This window comes from Chionomys nivalis, chromosome 3, assembly GCF_950005125.1.
Source record: "Chionomys nivalis chromosome 3, mChiNiv1.1, whole genome shotgun sequence".
In the NCBI taxonomy this organism is placed as follows: domain Eukaryota; kingdom Metazoa; phylum Chordata; class Mammalia; order Rodentia; family Cricetidae; genus Chionomys; species Chionomys nivalis.
In genome coordinates, this window is record NC_080088.1 from 104049876 (window position 1) to 104071781 (window position 21906).

Consider the following 21906-nt stretch of genomic DNA (forward strand, 5'->3'; position numbering starts at 1 on the left):
TGTCACACAGAGCTGTAAACACACCCTTCAGTCTGGCTCATTGCTTGTTTGTTTATTTGGTTGGTTTGAGGTGGAGTCTCTCTGAGTAGCTCAGGTTGCCCCAGAACTCATTTTGTAGTCCAGGCTGGCCTCCAACTCACGATTTCCTCGCCTGAGCCTTTTATGTGCTGGGCTGACAAGTGTGTGCCACCAAAACTGCTTTTAAAGCTATGCCGCTTAGCCTTGTTCGCAAACTTAATGGGATTTACAATCACCATGGAAACCGACCTCCAGGCACATCCGTGAGTTTCTAGGCTGTGTTCACCCAGGAGGGAAGACTCGCTCTAAATGTAGACAGCACCAGCTTTGGGGTTGAGGGCTTAGGCTAAACAGAACAGTAAAAGGTGATCCAAGCACCCGTATTCATTTTCCCTGCTTCCCGACAGCAGGTGCTTTGTGACCATGACTTCCACAATGAGAATTTTCCTTGAGTGGCTCTGTCATGACAAAGAGAACAGTAACTAAAATAACCCCCCCCAACCCCACCCATTCAGATCTGGAGAAAAGACCATAGAGAGTCTATGGCAAGCCTCACATTAAAGACCGGTATGTAAGCCAACCTTTTCCCATTGCTGGTACCAAGTCCTGACACAATACAATAGATGACAGGATTTGTTCTGGCTCACAGTTCGAGCAGGTACAGGCTTCTGTGGTAGGAAAGGCACGGGGCAGGAGCATGAGGCAACTGGTCCATTCCATCTTATCTGAAAGCAGACAGACGCACGATGGCGCTCAGCTCACTACCTCCTTTCTATGTAGTTCAGAAGCCCAGCTCAGGTAACAATGCTGCCCACTTCAGGCGGGTCTTCCTCCCTCATGAACCTTCTCTAGAAACTTCCTCTCCGCCACACCCAGACGTTGGTGGCTTCAGTCAAGTTGGTGATGTTAGAAATTACACTCTGCTGAGTGTTGGAAGGGAGGTTAGATAATAAAGGAGCATCTAAGGACTCGGGAGAAGCTGGCCTGGGAGCCTCTGGTCACACCAGGCAGAATCGCCAGTGGCACACTTTACTCTGGAAGGGGTTCAGCGCCCCAGCTGGGCTGTCACAGGATGCTGGCTGGCCTTCCTCTCACCCCATCCTGCAGCGAAGCAGACACTTCCCATCCACATTGATCTGCTCCAGCCTTGGGCTTGAAGCACAGAATCGACCCAGTACTCTCAGAGACGACAAAGCCTCAGCATCCAGTCACTAGAAAAGCTAGGGAGGTGGCTCAGTTGCTAAAATGCTTGTCACAAAAGCATGAGGGCCTGAATTTTACCCTCCAGACCCCAGGGAAGAAAGCTGGGTGCAACAGAATGCGCTTGCGCTCTCAGAGACGTGGAAGCAGGTTCTAGAGAATGCCTGGGTGAACTCTATCTTAAGTCGTAAATATTGTCTCAGAAAGTAACGTGGGGACCAAAGAGACACCTCAGTTCTTAAAAAGCACGTATTGCTGTTGCAAAGGATCCATGCTTGGTTCCCATAACCCAGGCCAGGTGGCTCATGACTGCCTGTGACAAAGGGAGGAAAAAAACCACAAATTAGGGAGGTGGGAGGGTGGCTCAGTGGTAGCGCACTTGCCTATCTTGTGCAAGGCCCTTGGTTTCATCCACAGCACTGAAACCGTATAACAAAGAGAATGTCCTTGAGAATCTTACGACAAAGGCCTCCCATGGGTCATTAACCAATGGTAATAAAACATATTCAGAGCATACAGAGGGGAATCCCACATCAGAGGGGGGAGGACATAAGGAAGCAGGCTCCATGAGGAATGCCTGTCAGTGAGGACAGGAAGGCACACCCCGTGTGGAGTGGGCAAGAGCTCTAAGGGTGACGTCTACACAGACACAGTGGCATTGGTGCTGGTGACAGGAGCAGGTGCAGTTCTGGTAACCTCAGGTTAGTTCTGCAATGTGGCCTGGGCACTGTGCCTGGAGGCTCGGTTGCAGGTGGTTCTGAGTTACCCACTGCCCTGTAACGAGTGCTTTTTCTGTGTAAACTAACTGCAGGAGGTTTTGCTATATGTCATGAAGTCTTATCTGACCCAGTAAGCAGGACTAAGCAATAAAGGCAGTGTGTATCCAGATGAACTATAGTTATAAATGCTTGGTATTTAAAGTGTGTGTCATCATACACAGATCCCCCCGGAAGGGGAAGTAGACAAGATCTCCTCAGTAAATTGGCAGTGTGGGGGGAGACGAAGGGTCATAGGAGGAGAGAAGGGAAGTAGGGAGGAGAACATGAGGGAAAGGTTGACTTGGGTAAAGGACAGAGGAGAGTAAAGAGATACCTTGAAAGAGGGAGCTATTATGGGGTTAGCGAGAAACCACAGACTAGGGAAATTCCCAGGAATCCACAAGGATGACTCCAGCTAAGAATCTAAGAATCTAAGCAATAGTGAAGAGGGTGTCTTTTTTTTTTAAATATTTATTTATTATGTATACAATATTCTGTCTGCATGTATGTCTGCAGGCCAGAAGAGGGCATCAGACCTCATTACAGATGGTTGTGAGCCACCATGTGGTTGCCAGGAATTGAACTCAGGACCTTTGGAAGAGCAGGCAATGCTCTTAACCACTGATCCATCTCTCCAGCCCCCTGGAGAAGGTGTCTTAATTAAGAGACTACCTTAATTATCACAGAACCTTCAACTGATGGAAGCAGATGCAGAGATCAACAGCTAAGCACTGGGTCAAACTCCTGGAGTCCAATCATAGAGAGGGAGGAGCAGTATTATGAGCAAAAGGGGTCAGGACCATGATGTGGAAATCCACAGAACAGCTAAGCTGAGCAAGTGGAAGCTCACTGGCCCTGGACTGACAGCTGGGGAACCTGCATAAGACCGAACTAGACCTTCTGAATGTGGGTGACAGTTGTGTGACCTGGGCAGTTTGTGGGGCCACCAGCAGTGGAACCAGTATTTATCCCTAGTGCATGAACTGGTTCTTTGGAGCCTACTACCTATGGAGGGATACCTTGCTCAGGGTATACAGGGGGGAGGGTCTTGGTCCTGCCTCAAATGTGTGATAGACTTTGCTGACTCCCCATGGGAGGCCTCACTCTCTCTGAGGAGTGGATGGGGGTGGTGGGGAGAAGGTGGGGGAGCAGGAGGGAAGGAGGGAGAGGGAACTGGGATTGGTATTTAAAATAAGATTATTTTATTTCTTTTTTTTGTTTGTTTTTTTGTTTTTTTGTTTTTCGAGACAGGGTTTCTCTGTAGCTTTGGAGCCTGTCCTGGAACTCCCTTTGTAGACCAGGCTGGCCTCGAACTCCCAGAGATCCGCCTGCCTCTGCCTCCCGAGTGCTGGGATTAAAGGCGTGCGCCACCACCGCCCGGCAGATTATTTTATTTCTAAATAAATATTAAACAAACAAAGTGTGTGTCATGACCAATGGCACCAAGGACTTGGTAACAAATACATCATTTGGAGGTTGGAGCTGTAGTTGTACAAAGTCCTGAATTTGGTTCCCAGCAATACATAAAGCAGGTATACTGTCATATGCCTGTAACCTTTGACTTGGGAGGTGAAGGCAGGAGGATAAATTCAAGTTAAGCAGGGCGGTGGTGGCGCAGACCTTTAATCCCAGCACTTGGAGGCAGAGGCAGGCGCAAAGTTCAAGTTTGTCCTCAGCTACACAGCAAGTTTGAGGTTAGCTGAGGACGCATGAAAACCACCTCAAAAACAAAATAAAACCAACTAAAAAAGAAGCACATACATAAAAAAATGAGTATTTCTATAAACTGGTATAGAATAACTCCCAGAAGATATGAAATAGATATATTGAATTGCAGAATATAGTAGAATTGCAGAACAGATCACACACAAGTTCTAGAACAATCTAGGCTATAATATCTCAAAAATAAACAAAAAAGGGATATAAATTAGTAGCAATGGAAAGAAAGCAAGAATTGAAAGCAGATTGCACATAATGAAATCAATTTTATTTCGAATTTGCTCCACAGCCACACTGCAATTTTGTAAAGAATAAAGCCCACTAACTGAACACAGGATTTGACTCTGTACCCTCAGCTGGGGGTAGAGGATGTGGTGGGGAGGAAAGAGAATCAACAAATCCTAAACTGGTTTTTTTGTTGTTGTTGTGGGGTTACTTACTTATGAGGCAGGGTCTGTGTGGCCCTGGCTGTCCTAAAACTCACTATGTAGAATAGGCTGGCCTTCAACTCACATATATCCACCTGCCTCTGCCTCCCAAATACTGCAATTAAAAATGTGCTCCACCAAGCCTAGCTTAAACTTTTTTTTTTTCCTTTTGAGACAGGGTTTCTCTGTGTAGCCCTGGCTTTCCTAGAACTCTCTCTGTAGACCGGGCTGGCCTCACACTCAAGAGATCCGCCTGTCTCTGCCTCTGGGGTGCTGGGACTGAAGGTATGCACCACCACTGCCAAGCCTTAAACTCTTAAGACTAAAACTTTATTTACTAGCATTGTGCTGTGTGTGGGTGAGCGTGGCAGGTATGCAGAGGTCAGAGGACAGCTCTGTGGAGTAGGTTCTCTCCTTCTGCCTGTGTTTGGGGCCAGGTTTGTGCAGAAAGCACCCTTACCCCAAGCTATCTCACTAGCCCTAAACGCTTTTAAATAGCTGTTGTACCTAATGGTACACAGGAAACCGTTCGGGAACATTTTGACGGAAGAGAGGATTGAGTTTCTATGCTGATATAGTTGGAAGCCAGGAGTCTTAGAGGAAGAAATATGAACGTATGGAATGGGAGGGGAATCAGGTGCAGTACTATACATGTGCACATTTCAGGATATGGAAAGCTGAGGCACGATTACAAGCTTGAAGCCAACCTGGACTAAATTGTGAGACCCTGGCTCAATGAACAAAATGAAAACACTAAATGTGGAAGGGAGCTGGAGAGATGGCCCAGCACCTAAGAGCATGTGAGTTTGGCTCCCAGCAACCATGCCAGGTGGCTCAAAACCACCAACTCCGGCTTAAAGGTCCAATGCCCTCTTCCTTCGATGCCTTCTTCTGGCCTCCAAGAACACTGCAATCATGTGCACACAGGCATATACACACAAATAAAAACGAATCTTAAGCAGAAAAAAGCCGATATTATCTTTTACCAGCAATGACGTCAAGACCCTGACCTTGACCTTTAGCACCATTCATTACTAATAGAAATTAAAACTGCTTCACTGGGTGGTGGTGGCGCATGCCTTTAAACACAGCACTAGGGAGGCAGAGGTAGGTGAGCTCTGTGAGTTCAAGGCCAGCCTGGTCTATAAGAGTAAGTTCTAGGAGAGCTAGGGCTGGCTGTTACACGGAGAAACCCAGTCTAGAAAAACCAAAACAACAACAAAAGAATTAGAAATTAAACTGTTACTTTGAACTACTTTAAAGAAGTAATTTAATCCACAGCGGGCAAGATACACATCTGGTTCGATCAAAGAGACTTTTAAAAGGACGGGGTTATGACACAAGGACCCAGGAGATATCTTAAAGTGGTTTCTACTAACAAATCTGAGGCAATTTGAACACCAAGATAATTTAAGAGAATTTTTTTAAGCTAGAGTCTTGTGTAGACCAGACTAGTCTCAAACACACAGTTCAGCTAAGGATGACCTTCTGAACATCAAATGCACACCATGGCATCCCACACAAACATAATAAATAAATGTAATTTACAAAAAACAAAAGCTAAGAAAGCCAGATGTGGTGCATGCATTTGCAATGCCAGAACTCCAGCGGCACTGGCCAGTAGACTGAGTGCTGAGCTCTGGGCCAGTGTAACACAGACAAAAAACAAGGTGAATGGTCCCCGAGGAACAGCACCTAAGGCTGTCCTCTGGCTTCCACATACACACATATACAAGTGCACACTCTCACAAGCGCTGTGCACACACACACTAATTCAAGTAAATAAAACGTACATTTATTTTTACATCACCTGCTTTTATTCTTTATCACATTTTATAAATTTGTTTGCACATATTTTGAAAGATAAACAAAAAGTCCTAACAAAGAAAGTGTCTGGAGTGAGGCTCTTGAAGAACGCAGTGTTCTTCCAGAGCGGTGAGGATCAACAGAGAAGCCACAGCTGAGATGAAGCAGCAGGAACCCCCTACTGAGGAGACTTCAGAGAAGCTGGACCCTCACGTAGTTAGGTAAGTCTGGGCCTGAGGGGTCTGTTGGATATGCCTCGCCACACCTGGAGAGCTGAACACTATGATGCCTGAGAGACACCCCTATCTGATGCTCCCCCAAGCCTGGTACATCCCTAGTTGAGGCTCCTCAGCCTCATCCACTCTGGGCTGATCATCCCTCCTAGTCTTGAGCACTTCCAGCACTGAACCAACCAATCCAGCAGGCCTAGGCCACCATCCACCCCAAGAACAGCCCAGCAGCTCTGGGGATCTGCAGACACATGGCAGCTTCTCCGATCCCAGCCCTTGAGATCGACTGCAGCTCCCTCTTGTGACCTTACTCACTGCTGCTGACTTCTACCAGGCTAGTTCAGCCTTGGGCTTTCCTTCAGCAGCTCTGACATTGTGTGCCTTGCCCTGACCCTGACTCCCTGGCTCCCCTATGACTCAGCCTTGGCTCCTTACCCCAGAACCCCACCCTGCCAATGCATGCTCTGGTCCTCCTCTCTGAGGCTCTCACTGGGAAAGAACTGGAATATTTAACCCCAAATCTCCCAGGTTTCCAGGCCCCTCCAGCCTGCCCTGCAAAAGGACAACTTGGAGCTTCTAATTCTGTGAACACCATTTCTGACCCAAATATGAGACAGAACACCAAAGACATGTAGGTGAATAATGAGGCTTTAAGCAGGAATAGCTGCTGCTCTAGCCAGGAACTGACTACAGAATAAGGAACGTAACTACCCAGCCCCAAGATTGCCTGCTCTACCCTGGTGCTGGTTAGTTTTATGTCAACTCATTACAAGTAGAAGAAGGAGCTTCAGCTGAGAAAAAAACCTCCATAAAATTTGTCTGTATGAAAATGCAGTGCGTTTTCTTAATTAGTAATTGATGTGGGAGGACACAGCCCATTTTTGAGTGGCGCCATCTCTGGGATGGGGGTCCTGGGTAATACAGAGATACAGATAGATATGCAGGCTGAGCAAACCAGGAGGGAGCAAGCGGTAAGCAGTGTTCCTCCATGATTCAGTTCCTGCCTGACTTCAGCAGTGTTGGTCTGGAAGTATAAGTTGCTCTTGGTCAAGGTACTGGTCACAGCAATAGAAACTAGCTGGGCATTGGTGGCGCACACCTTTAATCTCACCTTGGGAGGCAGAGGCAAGCAGATCTCTGTAGTTTGAGGCCAGCATGATCTACATAAAAAGTTCCAGGACAGTCAGGGCTACAAAGAGAAACCCCTATCTCCAAAAACAACAAACAAATCCTAATTAAAACAACCCCTTTTATTGGCTCAGAAATATTCAGAAACCCAAGGAAGAAAGATCAGTAAAAGGATTACTCAACCAAGTATGGTGATGCAGCCTTAGAGCAGCGACTTGCTGGAGCCGGAGGATTAGGAGCTGTGTGCTTAGCCTGTCTGGAAAAGAGAGGGCAAGGGATGGAGTTCAGCAGTACAACTAGCCTAGACTGCATCAGGGAAGGACTGGAGAGAGTCACTCAGTGGGAGAGAGTTTGCTTAGAATCCTCCAGTGAAGAGCCAAAATTGTGGCTTAGCAGGAGAGCTTTATCTAGGATTGCCCATTGTTTCTGGGAGCATGACTCAGTAGCATGTTGGGCATGGATAAGACCCTAGGTTCAACTCCCAGCTAGTAAATACACATTTAAAAAAGAGAACCAGGCTTGATTAGGAGGCCTGATGATCCAGTCTGTGGAGTCTATGTCTGGAGCAGATAGTCCTGGAGTGTGTACCCCACTTTTGCTACTTAATGGCTCTGATTCCTCAGGCCAATGCTTCTTTCTGCTGGCAGCTGCAGGGTCTCCATCTGTGACTCAGGAACAACTTCCATACTAGAGACTTTTTTGTAAGCAAAGCTTGACAACAGCAATTTAAGGGAGTTTGTCTATTTCAGCTCATGGTTTCAGAGGTATCAGTGTGTGGTTGCCGGGTGGGTTGTGTTCCTGGGCCTACAGTGAGGGAGAGCATCATGGTGGTAGGAGCACAGGCAGCAAACAGAAAGCAAAGAGGAGAGAAATGGCAGGAAGAAGACAGGCCACTACAGCCACCAAGGCATGTTCCTTCTCACCTACCTCCTCCAACCACATAGGAATTTCTACCTGCCTCAACAATCCATTCTAATCTCTTAAGCGATTGGGCCTAGCTCAGTCTTCATGATCTATCTCTGGAAACACTCTCACAGACACACCCAGAGGTGTGCTATTCTCTCTCTCAGAGGTAGACCTACTCGATTCTGAGGCCAACCAGAGCAACATAATGACACCCTGTCTCAAAAAACAAAACAAAGCGAGGAGTGATGGTACATGCTTTTAATCCCAGCACTCAGGAGCCAGAAGTAGGTAGATCTCTGACTTCGAGGCTAGCCTGGTCTACAAGAGCTAGTTCTGGGACAGCCAGGGCTACACAGAGAAACCCTGTCTTGAAAAACTAGAAGCAAAAAAGTTTCTAAAAAAATCAAAACAAAATAACAATAGCAAGCACAAGTCTTTAGAAGGCTGGCAAACCCGGTCCTGATGTTCCTCGGTGCCAACTGAGGACACTGACAGTGACTCTGTGGCCAAGAAAACAACTAAAGACCCAGAAATGAATTTATGAGAGAATGTATCTCTGTGGATAAGAAGGTGTGTTTTTTTATCAAGGTTCATCATGGTTGTCACAGCAGATCAGCTGGCTGGAAAAGGGGTGAAGAGGAGGGCTGGAGATACGAAGTTGTCCTCAGGGAGAGCCACTGCTTCACTCCTCTGAAGGAAAATTACACATGAAGACTCTATCTCCAGACCCAGCAGTAAAGATACTTGGTAGAGAATCTTTGCCTCCTGGACTTCCTCCCAAGGACAGGAGTGACGACAGGAGTGAAGAGAACTGCAGCTAATGTTCTTGTAGAACAACTACTAGTACCTCTGCCGCAGGAACTAAGACAAAGGGAGACTGAAGGTGACAGAATATTCAACTGTCCATCTGCAGCCTCCCTGAAGAAGAATGGGCCAGCTAGCCACCACACAGGATTCATTTCTTAACCCGTACCTTGGGGAAAGATTGAAGGAGAAGATGAAAGAAGGTACTGAAACCTCTGAATCTGATACTTCTGATGAAGAACCACTACCTTGTATTTCTGGCAGAAGAACACCCTCAACTAACAGGATGAAGTTTCCAGTTAGTACCAGACTTTACGTCCTTCATAGGTCATCTCGAGTATAGAATGTCTTTAGCAAAAGGATCATACCATTGAGTTTTGAAGTCATGGCAATGTCCGATAATTTTTTTTTTTGAGGGGGGATCTATGGGACTCAAGAAAGATTACCTATCACTGCATATTTTATTTGATAAACTATGGTGTCTGGAGAGAAAGAATCTCCCCATTACATAATAATGCCATTAAATTCCTATTAAATACGACCAAAAAAAGGTCTCAAAAAACAAACTAACCTCCTCTCCCACCAAAATACACACACAGTATAGTGGCACACCATATGGTGTGTTTATTTGTTTGTTTGTTTGTTTTTATGAGACAGGGTCTCACTGTGTAGTTTGGGCTGGCTGGAACTTGCTATGTGGACCAGGCTGGCCTCTGCCTTTCAAGCTGAGAGGCATACACTTTCAATCCCAGCGCTCAGGAGGCTGAGGCAAAAGAATCATCAAAAGTCTGATGACAGAGTGGGCTACAGACTGAGTTCAAGGTCAATTTGGGCTATAAGTGACTGAAAATAAACAAGTGCCTCTCATTTTTCATCAGGTGGGATGCTCTGCTACCCACGCACTCTGGCAATAACAGGGTCATACCCAGATGCCCTTTGACCATGAACCAGAACCACGAGCCAAAATAAGTCTCTTTTCCTTGTCACTTACCAAAGCTGTAAGAATTGTTTTTAGCAATTAACAGAAAAAGGATTAATTTTTTTGTATGTATTGGTATGCATGCATGTTAGATGTGTTCACATGTGATTTCCTTCCTATGCGGACCAGGCTGGGCTCAAACTGGAGTTTGCTCTTAATCTCCTTTTCTAACGTCCTGTTTCTGCTAAGGACATTCCCCAGGAGCAGCTGTGTGCAGCTCTGGGAGGTCTCAAGCATGAGCCATTTCCACAGCTCAACTCTCATGCAGCCGCTCCTGCCATAGCCTACAACACAGGCATCAAAGCGCTAAATAGCTTAGCACTGCGGACAAGTGTGGCAGAGGCCACAGAAGTCTTTCTACCCAGAAAGCTGCACAGGCAAGTCCCGTCTTGAGCTCTCTGCCCTTCTCTGACCCCATGTTTCTTGATCTCAAGGCATAAAGATTTCTTTATATCTTATTTTTGCAATTTCTCCGACCCAACCCTGAGATCGGGCATATTGAGAGGGGGTAAAACCAAATAAACAATCCTCTGAACGTCCAGGAAATGGCTGCTGGGGCTTTGAACTCCACGAACAACCTTGCCAGCTGTGCACATCTATGCTGGGTCTTCCTCTTCCATCGCCACATCATTGCTGGTGCTTTTACTCTGTTCATCCTCTGGTCCTGCAGGCAGAATGCTAGTGACAGTATGCAGAAGGGCTTCAATCTGCTCCTCCGTGAGCCGCTCTTCACTCTCTTCTACCATCTACAAGGGAAAGGAAGCCCGTCAGGGGTTAGAAGTAAGCCTCCCTTCATTGCCCACCTGAGCCATGCAGTCCACAGTGCCAGTCCAGAACCTGGACCTGAACCAGCCAGGTCTTCATCTAGGATCCACAGTAGGATGAAACCAGCTCAAATCCAAGATCAAGCCAAAGCAAGCATGCAATATGGGTCTGTGGAGCTGAGCATCTGTCTGTCTTTCTCTTCCTGCATGTTGTTCTTCCTTTTTTTGGTGACAAGGTAGCCCTGGCTGTCCTAAAACTCACTATGTAGACCAGGCTGGCCTCTAACACACAGAAATCTGCCTGTCTCGTGAGTGCTGGAACTAAAGATGTGCATCACCACTATGTCCAGCTTGTTCTTCTTTAGATAAAGGGAAATTCTAACTATTCTGTTCCCATTAACATCCACACACTAATATGTCAGGTGTGCAAAGAAATTCACCTTTGGGGGATGACAGGGCCCTAGATAAACTTTAGGATTTCACAACAAACTACCTCCATCGTAAGTGGTACGACCCAGTCATTTGATGCTGCTCCCCTGTACCAGCTTCTATCCTCTAACAGTTCTCAGGACCCCTGCTTCTCACCAGAGCTCTGCAGGGTCCTTGTGATCTCTTCCAATACTCACTGCAATCCTAGCAAGAAGCAGGACTGGACTCTCAGCCTGGCATGCCCAGGTAGGAAACCTCCAGCTAACATATATCACATTGTGGTTTGGCTCCTAAATGTCCCTCAAATGTTACCCCTAGGAAGTTTGGTCCTCAGCCTATGATACTACTGGGAGACAGAAGAACCTTCAGTAGTGGGGAGTACAGGGAGGAAGCCAGGATATTGGGGGTGCTAGGACCCTAGGCTTTCCTCAAGTTTATGGTTTAGTCACTGTCCAGGCCTAAAGCAACAGGGCCATCTGTACTTGGACTGAATCTGAAACCATGAGACAAAATAAACCTTTCTTCTTTGTAAAGTGGTTATGTCAGGTATTTTATTAAAGCAAGAGAAACTAATGCAACCCACTATTCTCCAAAGAAGGCAGAAGAGGAGCCTGACAAGTAAGTAGAAAAAAAGAGAAGCTGAAGAGATGACGGCTCAGCAGTTAAGAGCACTGGCTGCTGGCGCAGAGGACCCATTTCGGGTACCAGCAGCCACACAGCAGCTCATAACCACCTGCAACTCTAGCCCCAAGGGCTCCAACACCCTCCTCTGGCCTTTGCAGGCACCCACGTGCACCCTCACACAGGCACACATAAACATAAATAAAAACTAAATTTTTAAGATTTTAAATTTATTTTTATTTTTTACACGTATGAGTATTTTGCATGCATGTGCACCACGTGTGTGCCTGATGCCTGCTAAGACCAGAAGAGCACATCAGATCCCTTAAAACTGGAGTTAAAGATGGTTGTAAACCACAGAGGTGCTGGGAACTGAACCTGGGTCTCTGGAAGAGTAGCAAGTGCTCTTAGCTCTCCATCCTCATAAAAATACAACTTTAAGCCAGGTGGTGGTGGCACAAGACTTTAATACCAGCATTTGGGGGGCAGAGGCAGGTGGATCTTTGTGAGTTTGAGGCTAGTCTGGTCTACAAGAGCTAGTTCCAGGACAGAAACCCTGTCTCAAAAAAAACAAAAAAACCCCAACAACTTTAAAAGCAGTATGCAGGTATGCAAGACTGTGTTCACAAGGAGGCATGAGCATGTGACTGACACCGGATGAAGGTTTTTTTTAACAACTACCCTCTGAGACCCAGCAACTGATACAAAAAGGTATTTCAGAAAGAACCCTGGCAAATGTGCAGCGGGAAGTCAAATAAGGAAAAGGTTCCATCTCGAAGAGAACGGCAGTCTGACTGCCTCCTCTTGCAGACACAGTAGTGCTGATCTGAAGACCACATAAGACACACCCAAGAACACATCGTGGGTGCACAGAGCACTTTTCTTTCCGCCAAACCATTTCTATAGCCAGAGAATAGTTTTGGGTGTTTCAAGTAGGGAGTGTCCTGACCATTTTCTAATGGTTCTTTTTTTCTTTATTTAGACAAGGTCTCAAGTACCCCAGACTGTTCTCAAACTTGCCATGTAGTCCAGGATAACCTTGAATTTCTGATTTGGCAGCCACCACCACCTAAAAGTGCTGAGATTATCAGGTGCATACAGCAAGCTGGGCTTGTGCAGTGCCAGGAAAGGAACACTTACTTGTTCAATACCCTCAACCATCAGGGAAATCAAATTAAAACTGCCTGAGATTTCACCTTATCTCAGAAGACCCAAGATCAGTAAACAAACGACAGCAGATGCTGGCGAGGATACAGGGAAAGACACACTCCTCCACTGCTGATGGGAGTGCAAAGTGGCACAGCCACTGCAGAGATCAGTGTGGAGGTTCCTCAAAAGCTGAGAATCCATCTACCTCATGATCCAGCTACAGCACTCCTGGTTATATACCTAAAGGACTCTACATTTTACTACAGAGATACTTGCTCATCCACGTTCATGAAGCCAGAAACAGGAAACAGCCTAGATGTCTACCAGGTGATGAATAATGAAAATGTTGATACACTTACGCAATGGAATACTGAAATCTGCAGATAAATGGATGTAGCTAGAAACGATCATCCCAAGTAAGGCAACCCCAGATCCCGAAAGACAAACACTGAACGTTTCCTCTTACATGATCAGTTAGCTTTTAAGCTTTAGTATATGTGTTTCATTTAGAATGCCTAGAGGTTAGGTAGTTAACAAGTAACCCGCAGGAAGGAAGGGATCTTCCAAGGAAGGAGAAATAGAATACGATGTTATAAAGGGATAAAGGGTCTGGTATGGTGGTGCACATTTAGAAGCAGAGAGGCAGGCAGATCTCTATGAGTTCAAGGCCAACCTGGTCTATATAGTAAGTTCCAGGACAGCCAGGGCTATGTAGAGAAATCCAATCTCAAAAAACAAAAACAAAACAACAAAAAGAGATAAAGGGGAAACTAGAATAGGAGAATAAGATGGGGGTGAAAGAACAGGGTAAGGGAGGGAATGTGGGGAGGGAAAATTAACACTAAAGGCCCTTTGAAAATCCATATGGAGCCAGGTAGTGGTGGCGCATGCCTTTAATCCCAGCAATCGGGAGGCAGAGGCAGGTGGATCACTATGAGTTCGAAACCAGCCTGGCCTACAGAGCAAGCTCCAGGACAGGCTCTAAGGCACAGAGAAACCCTGTCTTAAAAAAAACAAAAACAAAAACAAAAAACCATGGAAACCTATTACTATAGAAGTTTGCTGAAATGTACACATATGTGAAAGAAATTCCCACCAAGACATCTTATGCTACCAAGTAACCATCGCCCCCCACTGCTAGGAACGGATTACAACTTGGTAAGTCATTGGTCAAAGGGATCCCAAAGAATTCCCCCCAAATCACAGGGTACTCCCAAGGCTATTGGTTATCCTCCACAACCTAAGAGTAAGGGCATATATGAAGATACCACTTACTATGTCATCAAGGATGGAGAAAGAAGCCAGGCGGTGGTGGCACACGCCTTTAATCCCAGCACTCAGGAGGCAGAGGCAGGCAGATCTCTGTGAGTTCGAGACCAGCCTGGTCTACAAAAGCTAGTTCTAGGACAGGCTCCAAAGCTATGGAGAAACCCTGTCTCAAAAAAAAGCAAAACAAAAAAAAAAAACAAAAGAAACAAAAAAACAAAAAACAGAGCTGGTGCCCAATTAGAAGTTTCTCCCGTACTGGATCATGTTCATGGTACTAGAAGGTACTAAGCACATTATCAGAGAAGAAGAGTAGTCTTCAATAATCATCTAGCTACGAACATGTCTGCAAGATGTACTGCTACCACAGTAGTTCAAATGTTACAGGAGTAACCAGCTGTCTTTTGATTGGATTTAAGACCCACTCCATGAGATGGAGCTCCTATATGGCACTGCTAAAGGGCCAAGAACCTGAGACTAGACAGGTCATGGGTCCTAAGGGAAATCTGCTACAGTTATTCTGCTAAAGGAATGTAGCAATAGAATGACTCTTAATGAGACACTGCTGTTCCCACAGATCAGCACATCACACACCCTTACTAGTGAAGCTTCTTGCGGCAGATGGGACCTAACACAGACCTACAACTGGACACTGCAGAGAGTGGGGGATTTTGGAACACTCAGCTCTAATGAGATCAACCCCTGCTATCAAGGCTCAGAAATCTAAGCTGAAGAGGAAGTGGAAAGATTCCAAGAGCCAGAGGTGATGAATGATAACAAGGAGTCTTCAAGGCACAGCAAGGATGATCTATGTAAGAATTCAGATGGATTATGACGGACAAGTTTAGCCCATCACGGAGAAGGGGAGGTAGACACAAAGTCCGACACTCCAATGGAGTAACACTGGGCATGCCAATCATACTCCAGGGCAAGACCCATGCCCAGGAGCACGCTAACACAAAGAAGACTCCATGTTCTTTATGCCTTCTGTTTTAGTTTGTTTTATTAGGGATCTTTTGTTTGTTTATTTTTTGTGTGGTTGTTTTTTTTCCTCCTTTGAGAGAGAGAGAGAACATGAAATTGGGAGGGTAAAGAAGTGGGAAGGATCTGAGAGGAGTCAGGGGAGAGGAAAAAATATAATCAAAATAAACTTTATGAAATGTTTTAAAATGATAAGAAAAATGAACAAAACCCAATTCTTTAAAAATGCATTTTTAGACAGATATGTTGATGCATGTCTTTATTGCCAGTATTTAGGAGGTAGGAACAGGAGGATCAGGAATTCAAGATCATCCCAGTCTCAACGACATGTTAAGTTTGAGGCCAACCCAGGCTACATGAGACCTTACCTCAAAAAAAAAAAAAAAATCCACAAAATCAGATCAGACACACAAAATTAATGGCAGTAATCCAACACAGTATGCCCCCAAAGAAGAAAGGGAGTTGGAGTGAAATATCTGGTTTGATTATTTAGTGCAAAGGAAAGACTGTAAGCTGATGAAACACTGCCAAACATGGCCAATGACCGGCCTGGCCAAAGCATCTGTGAAGAGCTCCACCATATGAGGAGCCGCACTGGAAACACACTGACCGTACTGAAGCATACTGACTTTGGGAGGCACGGCAGTGTGCAAGAGGCTCTGTCTGCAGCCCCAGGTCTTTAAGCTCAATCCTAACTTCTTCTGGAGCACCAGAGCCTCTCTCACTGATGCTGGGCAGCAGTATGGAGGCTCCTGCTACGGGGTGGGTGGAACCCTCTGAGGCCTTCCTTTTTACACAGAACCAGTGCTATTGCCCAGCATCACTGACTCTGGGCCTGGCAGCAGCAGTGCCAATCAGGGGTCACTAGGTATGACCTTAGCAAAAGGGCACCAGCTCTCCAAGCTGGCAACTTTACCAGAACTATACCCACAGGGTAACTGTAGTTGGGAAGGTGGTTTTAAACATAAGATTCTGAGTTTTCAGGCACAGGAAGAAAACGAAAGCTTACCTACCCTCTTCTTGGACCACCAGAGAGGTCAGCAACTACATCCTGCCTCACCTTTCCTCCCCACAGGAGGACAGCCCAAATAAGAAACTCAAGGCTCAGCTGGGTGGTGGTGCAATGGAGGCAGAGGCAGGCAATTCTCTTTGAGTTCAAGGCCAACCTGGTCTACAAACAAGAGCTAGTTCCAGGACAGGCTCCAAAGCTACAGAGAAACCCTGTCTTAAAAAACCAAAATAAGAAAAGTAAAGCTTTAAAACTGCTTTCAGTGTTAAAGCATTTGATCTCTAATTGCTGCTGTTGGCCTGTTAGGCTTGGGTCATGTGAGGAAAGCCAGGTGCTAGGACTGGCAACTTCCAGTGGGGAATGGCCTCTTCTCGAGTGTTTGGCTGCCTCCAGGGATTAGAGAGCTTTGTGTATGCAGAGATCTGTCATTCACCAAGAGCTGTCTGCCTGCTAGGGTTTTACATATTCATTTGCTTTTATATTGTGAACAACTTGATGTGTTGGTATTGGGGAACATTGAAATGGAGCCTTGAGGTTTTTTGTTTGTTTTTGTTTTTCAGAATGGGGGAGTGCTGGGATTAAAGGCGTGCGCCACCACCACCCAACTTACTTTTTCTAGTTTTGCAAGTTTTTCATCTTTGTGATGTGTTTGTGGGGTCTGATCCTCAGCGTCCACCTAGTCTGAGCCTGCTTATGCATGACAGGACAGTTGTCTGTTTCCAGGGTGCTCCTCTCTCTGCCACCCATCTCCCTAAAGGAGCACTAGGATTACAGACGCTCACACTACACAAGCTTTATGTGAGTCTGGGTCCTCAAGTTTGTGGGGGACAAGCACTATACCCACTGAGCTATTTCTTCCACACCATCGCCTTAGAATCAGGACCTTTCTGAGCACTAACACGACACTTCCTTAGGGAAGACTAGACAAAACTGCTCTCCACCTAGGTACCAATTTCTACTTCTGACCTCATTTGACAGGTTGCAGAAAATGAATAAATACAGCAAAATCTTACCAAAAATACTGTATACAACTACTTTCAATCTATATGTTACAGTACATGTAAAATATAAATCAATCCTGTGTTGAAACTTGTGCCTTAAATGAGACATCCTGGTAATAAGGTCCAATACTAAACACAGAGTTGTTCATCCTGGAAAACTCAGCTGTAGTAACAGACATGACTTCCAGCTATTTGGCGTCTCAACATCAGCTTTCTCTGACCAGCTGAAAGTGATGCCTACAGTGAGCTGTAGGGCTGCTATGGGAATGTAAGCCAATGGGACTTGCTGGGCACAGGCTGGAATGCTGTGCAGGACAAGGATCTGTGATGGAGCACAGCAGAGCAAGCTGGTCTCTCACAGCAGGCCCACTTCCTCACAGAGCCTCTCAGTCAGTGGACAGCCACCAAAGGACCACAACAAACCCTAGCTGAGGCACTTCTTGCTCTCAACCGAACTCTAGCAAGCACGGGTGGTGCAGCCCCTTTGTGAAGCTGTAGTTACTCCAGGGAAGCCAAGTCCTTTGCTTTCTGACCTCTGAGAAACCCTCATTCCTCATGCTCTCTGGCAGTCAGGATGCTGCTCTATCTAAGCCCTGCTGCTCGCTATCTTTTGCACCAATTCTATGGTAGGAAAAAGATCTGATTAGAAAATGCTCCGCTGCAGGGAAAGAAGGGTCTGTAGAAAGAGACATCTGAGGGAACACCACACTAACCATCTCACAAGCTGTGACGAGTGATTCTAGGTATCACCTTAAAGGCACCTGGTTGATTGGTAAGGTTCTGGGTGCATCTGTGAGGAGTCTCTGGAAGCCTGTGTGAGCTAATCGACTTGTTGGAAAACGTCTACTGTTAATGCAGGTGAGCACCACTCAAATGGCTGAGGTCAGGACAGCACCATTCTTACCCCAAGTGGATCACTCGTGTCCTGGGCAACCTTAGTTCAGGCTCTTTGGCCTGAAGGCTGTAGTACATACAGCAGTCACCCTAAGCTCTCAAGCCCTATAGCCTCAGACTGTTTAAACTATCAGCTTCCTTGATTCTGAGGACTTCCCACCTGGACTGAGCCAATCTACTAGTACCTTGGGGTCTTCAGCCTGCAGATGGCTTTCGGGGGGGCGGCTCTGTTCTCCCATAACCTTGTAGTCTATTCCCCTAGTAAATCCCCTCATCTCTGTCGATACAGACCCCAACTGGCCACTCACTGTCCTCTGAAATAAAAAGGTGAGAATACCTGTCCTCCTCCAACACTAAAAGGACACGGACAAGGCCCTTGGAGCACGTCTAACATGTCAGAGTGCTCAGAATCAGCTCTTCCAACAAGCAAGTCCGGAGCTTTCCCCAGGCTCGATGTGGAGCCCTTCTAACCCTCCTCATGGCTCCTCTTCATCTGTCACTTGGCCACAAACAGCATGTGGTGCTGATTAAAGTTGGAGGAGACCCAACATGTGATCCTTAACCCAAGGGACAGGGATTGGTTTCTTCATCTTTCCCTCTCCTGTAAGCTGAATCTGTCTAACATCTAGAACAATGAGGACACACAGATGGGGACCTCTGTTTAGCATAAAGGCCAAGTCCCCCAGGAAGCTCCCCAGAATGGAAGGAATGTCTATAATTTAATTCTGGGTATGTTTGGAAGGACAGACACAACTCTAGAAAGACAATGAAGGCTTTAGTCAAAACTACTTTATAACCTTTGAAATGTTTTAGATAAATTGAGAGGCGTATAGAGGTTCTTGGTCATTATTTTACATACTTTGCAAATTTTACAAAGACCCAAATGCTTCTTCTGTACTTGTTTTTGTTTTTTATTACATGTATTTTTCAAGAAAGGAGCATATGTGACCTGGGCTGGCCTCAAACTGTCATCCTCTACTCCTGCCCCCACAACAGTGGGCTCACAGGCATGTATCCCCAACCCCTGCTAAGAGCTGAATATTTCTAAGATAAACTTTGTCAACTATTTTACTAATTCTCAAAACCAAGTTTTCCTGGTGGTGACAGGACCAGCTTAACCCTCACAGCTAACTGATGCTCTGCCGTGTACCAGAAGGCCCCTGCCGCATGACACCTGAGAGGAGCCTCTTGCTGGCCTGCACCTTCACTTCCTCCCCAGACACCCTGCTCTGTCTCTGTCCACCATGGCTGAAGCACATTGGGCCTTACAAATTCCTAGGCTGCACCAGATACTTTTATGCAGGGAAATGAGACCACGTCCATGGGTTTAGAAAGGGACACACGCTTGGAGAAGCAGAAGGAAGGATGAAAAACTGCAGGGGTGAGTTATGAAATGCTGACAGAAATTAATGTTATATGCTCGAGAGAGAGAGAGACTAAGCAGAGGTGGAAGCAACAGAAAGCGGGGACAACTGAGCATCAGCTAGAACAAGAACTGCTGAGAAGGCCCAGCAGGACAGGAGAGGAAGACAGCATGTGGGGAAGAAAGAAAGAGGTGGAAGGGCGGGGGAGGGGTGCACTTTGAATCTAATGTTTTTATGCAACATCTGGTTGGCTGTAACTCCTACAGGCCAGCCATGGCCAGAAAGGCCTAGAACAGCAGAGGACACAGGGTTGCCAAACCCGAGGAAGGAACTGAACTTCTAGAGTCCCACTCTCCAAGTGGTGAGGCCTCCGCTCCGGTCTCTCCTTTCACTTACAGCACGGCAATGGGTGTGCAATCCCTGGCTTGTTCACTCTCAGCCTTTCTGCATCTCAGACCCACAAAACAACTCCTGGAGTCCAGCGACCTCCCCCACTCACCAGCTGGATCTCAACAGCGGTCATTGGCCTGTGGTTCAGCAGCTGAAGTTTCTCGGCTCTGTCAAAAGAAAAACATCAACTGCTTAAAACTCTCCTGCCCTGAAGGACCTTGGGTCTTGATCAAGTTCCTGTCAGGAAATAACTGGAGAATCCCTACCAGGTGGCCCTGTAATAAGGAAGATTCAGAGAGGAGGGGACACCAGACTGCTCCTCAGTGGTCCATGAGCCAGCATCCCACAGGGGACACAGGCACAGAGCTTCCTAAGGGAGCAACAGCAGAGGTGAGGGCTGAGGGACGACTCAGCTCATCTGCCTTCCTGTACCTCCTAACGACTGGAGCGCCATCCCTGGGCTCTTCAAGAAAAACCTGCCTGCCAAGGGTTGTCCTCTGATCTCCCCATCCTGCACAATGGCACATGCATGCCCATACTCATATAACAAATAAGAACATCTAAAGCATGTTTAAAAAGATAACACTTGCCATTCACAGGGGCACAAACCTCTGATTCCAGCACTTGGGAGCTAGAGGCAGGCAGATCTCTGTGAGTTAGAGGCCAGCCTGTCTCAAGAATACACAACAACAACAACAGAACTCCCCATATTTGCTACACTGATTTTTATTTGGAAAATGAGAAAGTGTTTTCTTTTTCTTTACTGCTTTACCATTATTTTTATTTATACTTTTTTTAAACTTGATTTATTTTTTTTAAAAAAGGAAACCAACTACCATCTTTTTTCATTTTACATAAGAAAGTGTTTTCTTGATTCAATTTAAAGAAAATGAAGAGAAGATTCTCCTCATTGGTTAGTCACTGCTTAGAAATGGCTAAGAATTCAGTTCTGAGAGTAAGGTTATATATTGCTCAGATTTGTTTTGTCTTAATTTCTTTTTAGAAGGACTATTTTTTAGACATGTATTTATTTATTTGTGTGTGTGTAAGAGAGAGAGAGGGAGAGAAAGAACATGTGTGAGAATGCCACAGCACACACATGGATGAGAGAAAGAGAGAGAGTGAACGTGTGAGATGCCACAGCACACACGTGGATGAGAGAGAGAGAGAGAGAGAGAGAGAGAGAGAGAGAGAGAGAGAGAGAGAGAGAGAGAACGTGTGTGAGATGCCACAGCACACATGTGGATGAGAGAGAGAACGTGTGTGAGATGCCACAGCACACACGTTGGTGTCAAAGGACAACTTGCAGTTGTTTCTCTTTCTCCCGTGTGGATTCCAGGAGTCAAACTCAGACGGTCAGGCTTGGCAGCCAGTACCTTACTCACTGAGGCATCGCATTTTTATTTCTTAAGATAGGTTGGCCTTGAACTTGCTATCTAGCTGAGGATGACTTTGAACTTATGATTCTTCTGCCTCAATGTCTTAGATCCTAGGATGTGATGATAGATAGGGCTTGTCAACTTGACTGGATTTATCATCACCATGGAAACAAACCTCTGGACATGCCTGTGAGATCGTTTCTGGATGGATCAACTGGGGTGGTAATGTGACTCATGTGACTGCCACCAACCCACTAGGGCTGGGGTCCTACTGAACAAAAAGGAGAAAGGGGGCTGAGCAGCAGCATCCATCTCCGAGTGCAGGCTGAGGCTGCACTGTGACCAGCTGCCTCCCACTCCTGCTGCTATGCTTTCCCCAGCATGATGGACCGGACCCTTTCTCCCGCAAGTGGCTCTGGTCAGGCATTTTGCACAGCAAAAAGTAATTAATACACAGTGTTACTGAGGTTTGAATTATCTTAGTAAATTAAAAGAAGCCAGGCATGATGGCTCAGACCTGTTATCTCAGAACTGGGGAAGCTGAGATAGGATATCAAAGTTGAGCCAGCCTGGGCTAAGTAACAGTTGAAGATAGCAATTACCATATGACCTCAAACTTGGTATGAGGCCAAGGATACTTTAATACCTGATCTTCCTGCCTCCACCTTCCAACAGGATTATAG

General features: G+C 46.1%; 1 protein-coding gene across 4 annotated transcripts in view; it reads right to left on the reverse strand.

Moving 5' to 3' along the window:
* Positions 1-5394: 5394 nt before the first annotated feature.
* Positions 5395-21906, reverse strand: part of Crcp (CGRP receptor component) — a 41051-nt gene continuing 24539 nt past the window's right edge. For all 4 annotated transcript variants that reach the window (XM_057764823.1, XM_057764822.1, XM_057764821.1 and 1 more), the window contains 2 exons: positions 19954-20011; positions 5395-10722 (listed from right to left, as the gene is read on the reverse strand). In XM_057764823.1, coding sequence (XP_057620806.1) covers positions 10573-10722; positions 19954-20011 — 208 coding nt within the window. In that variant the 3' untranslated portion in view covers positions 5395-10572. The remainder of the gene's footprint in view (positions 10723-19953; positions 20012-21906) is intronic.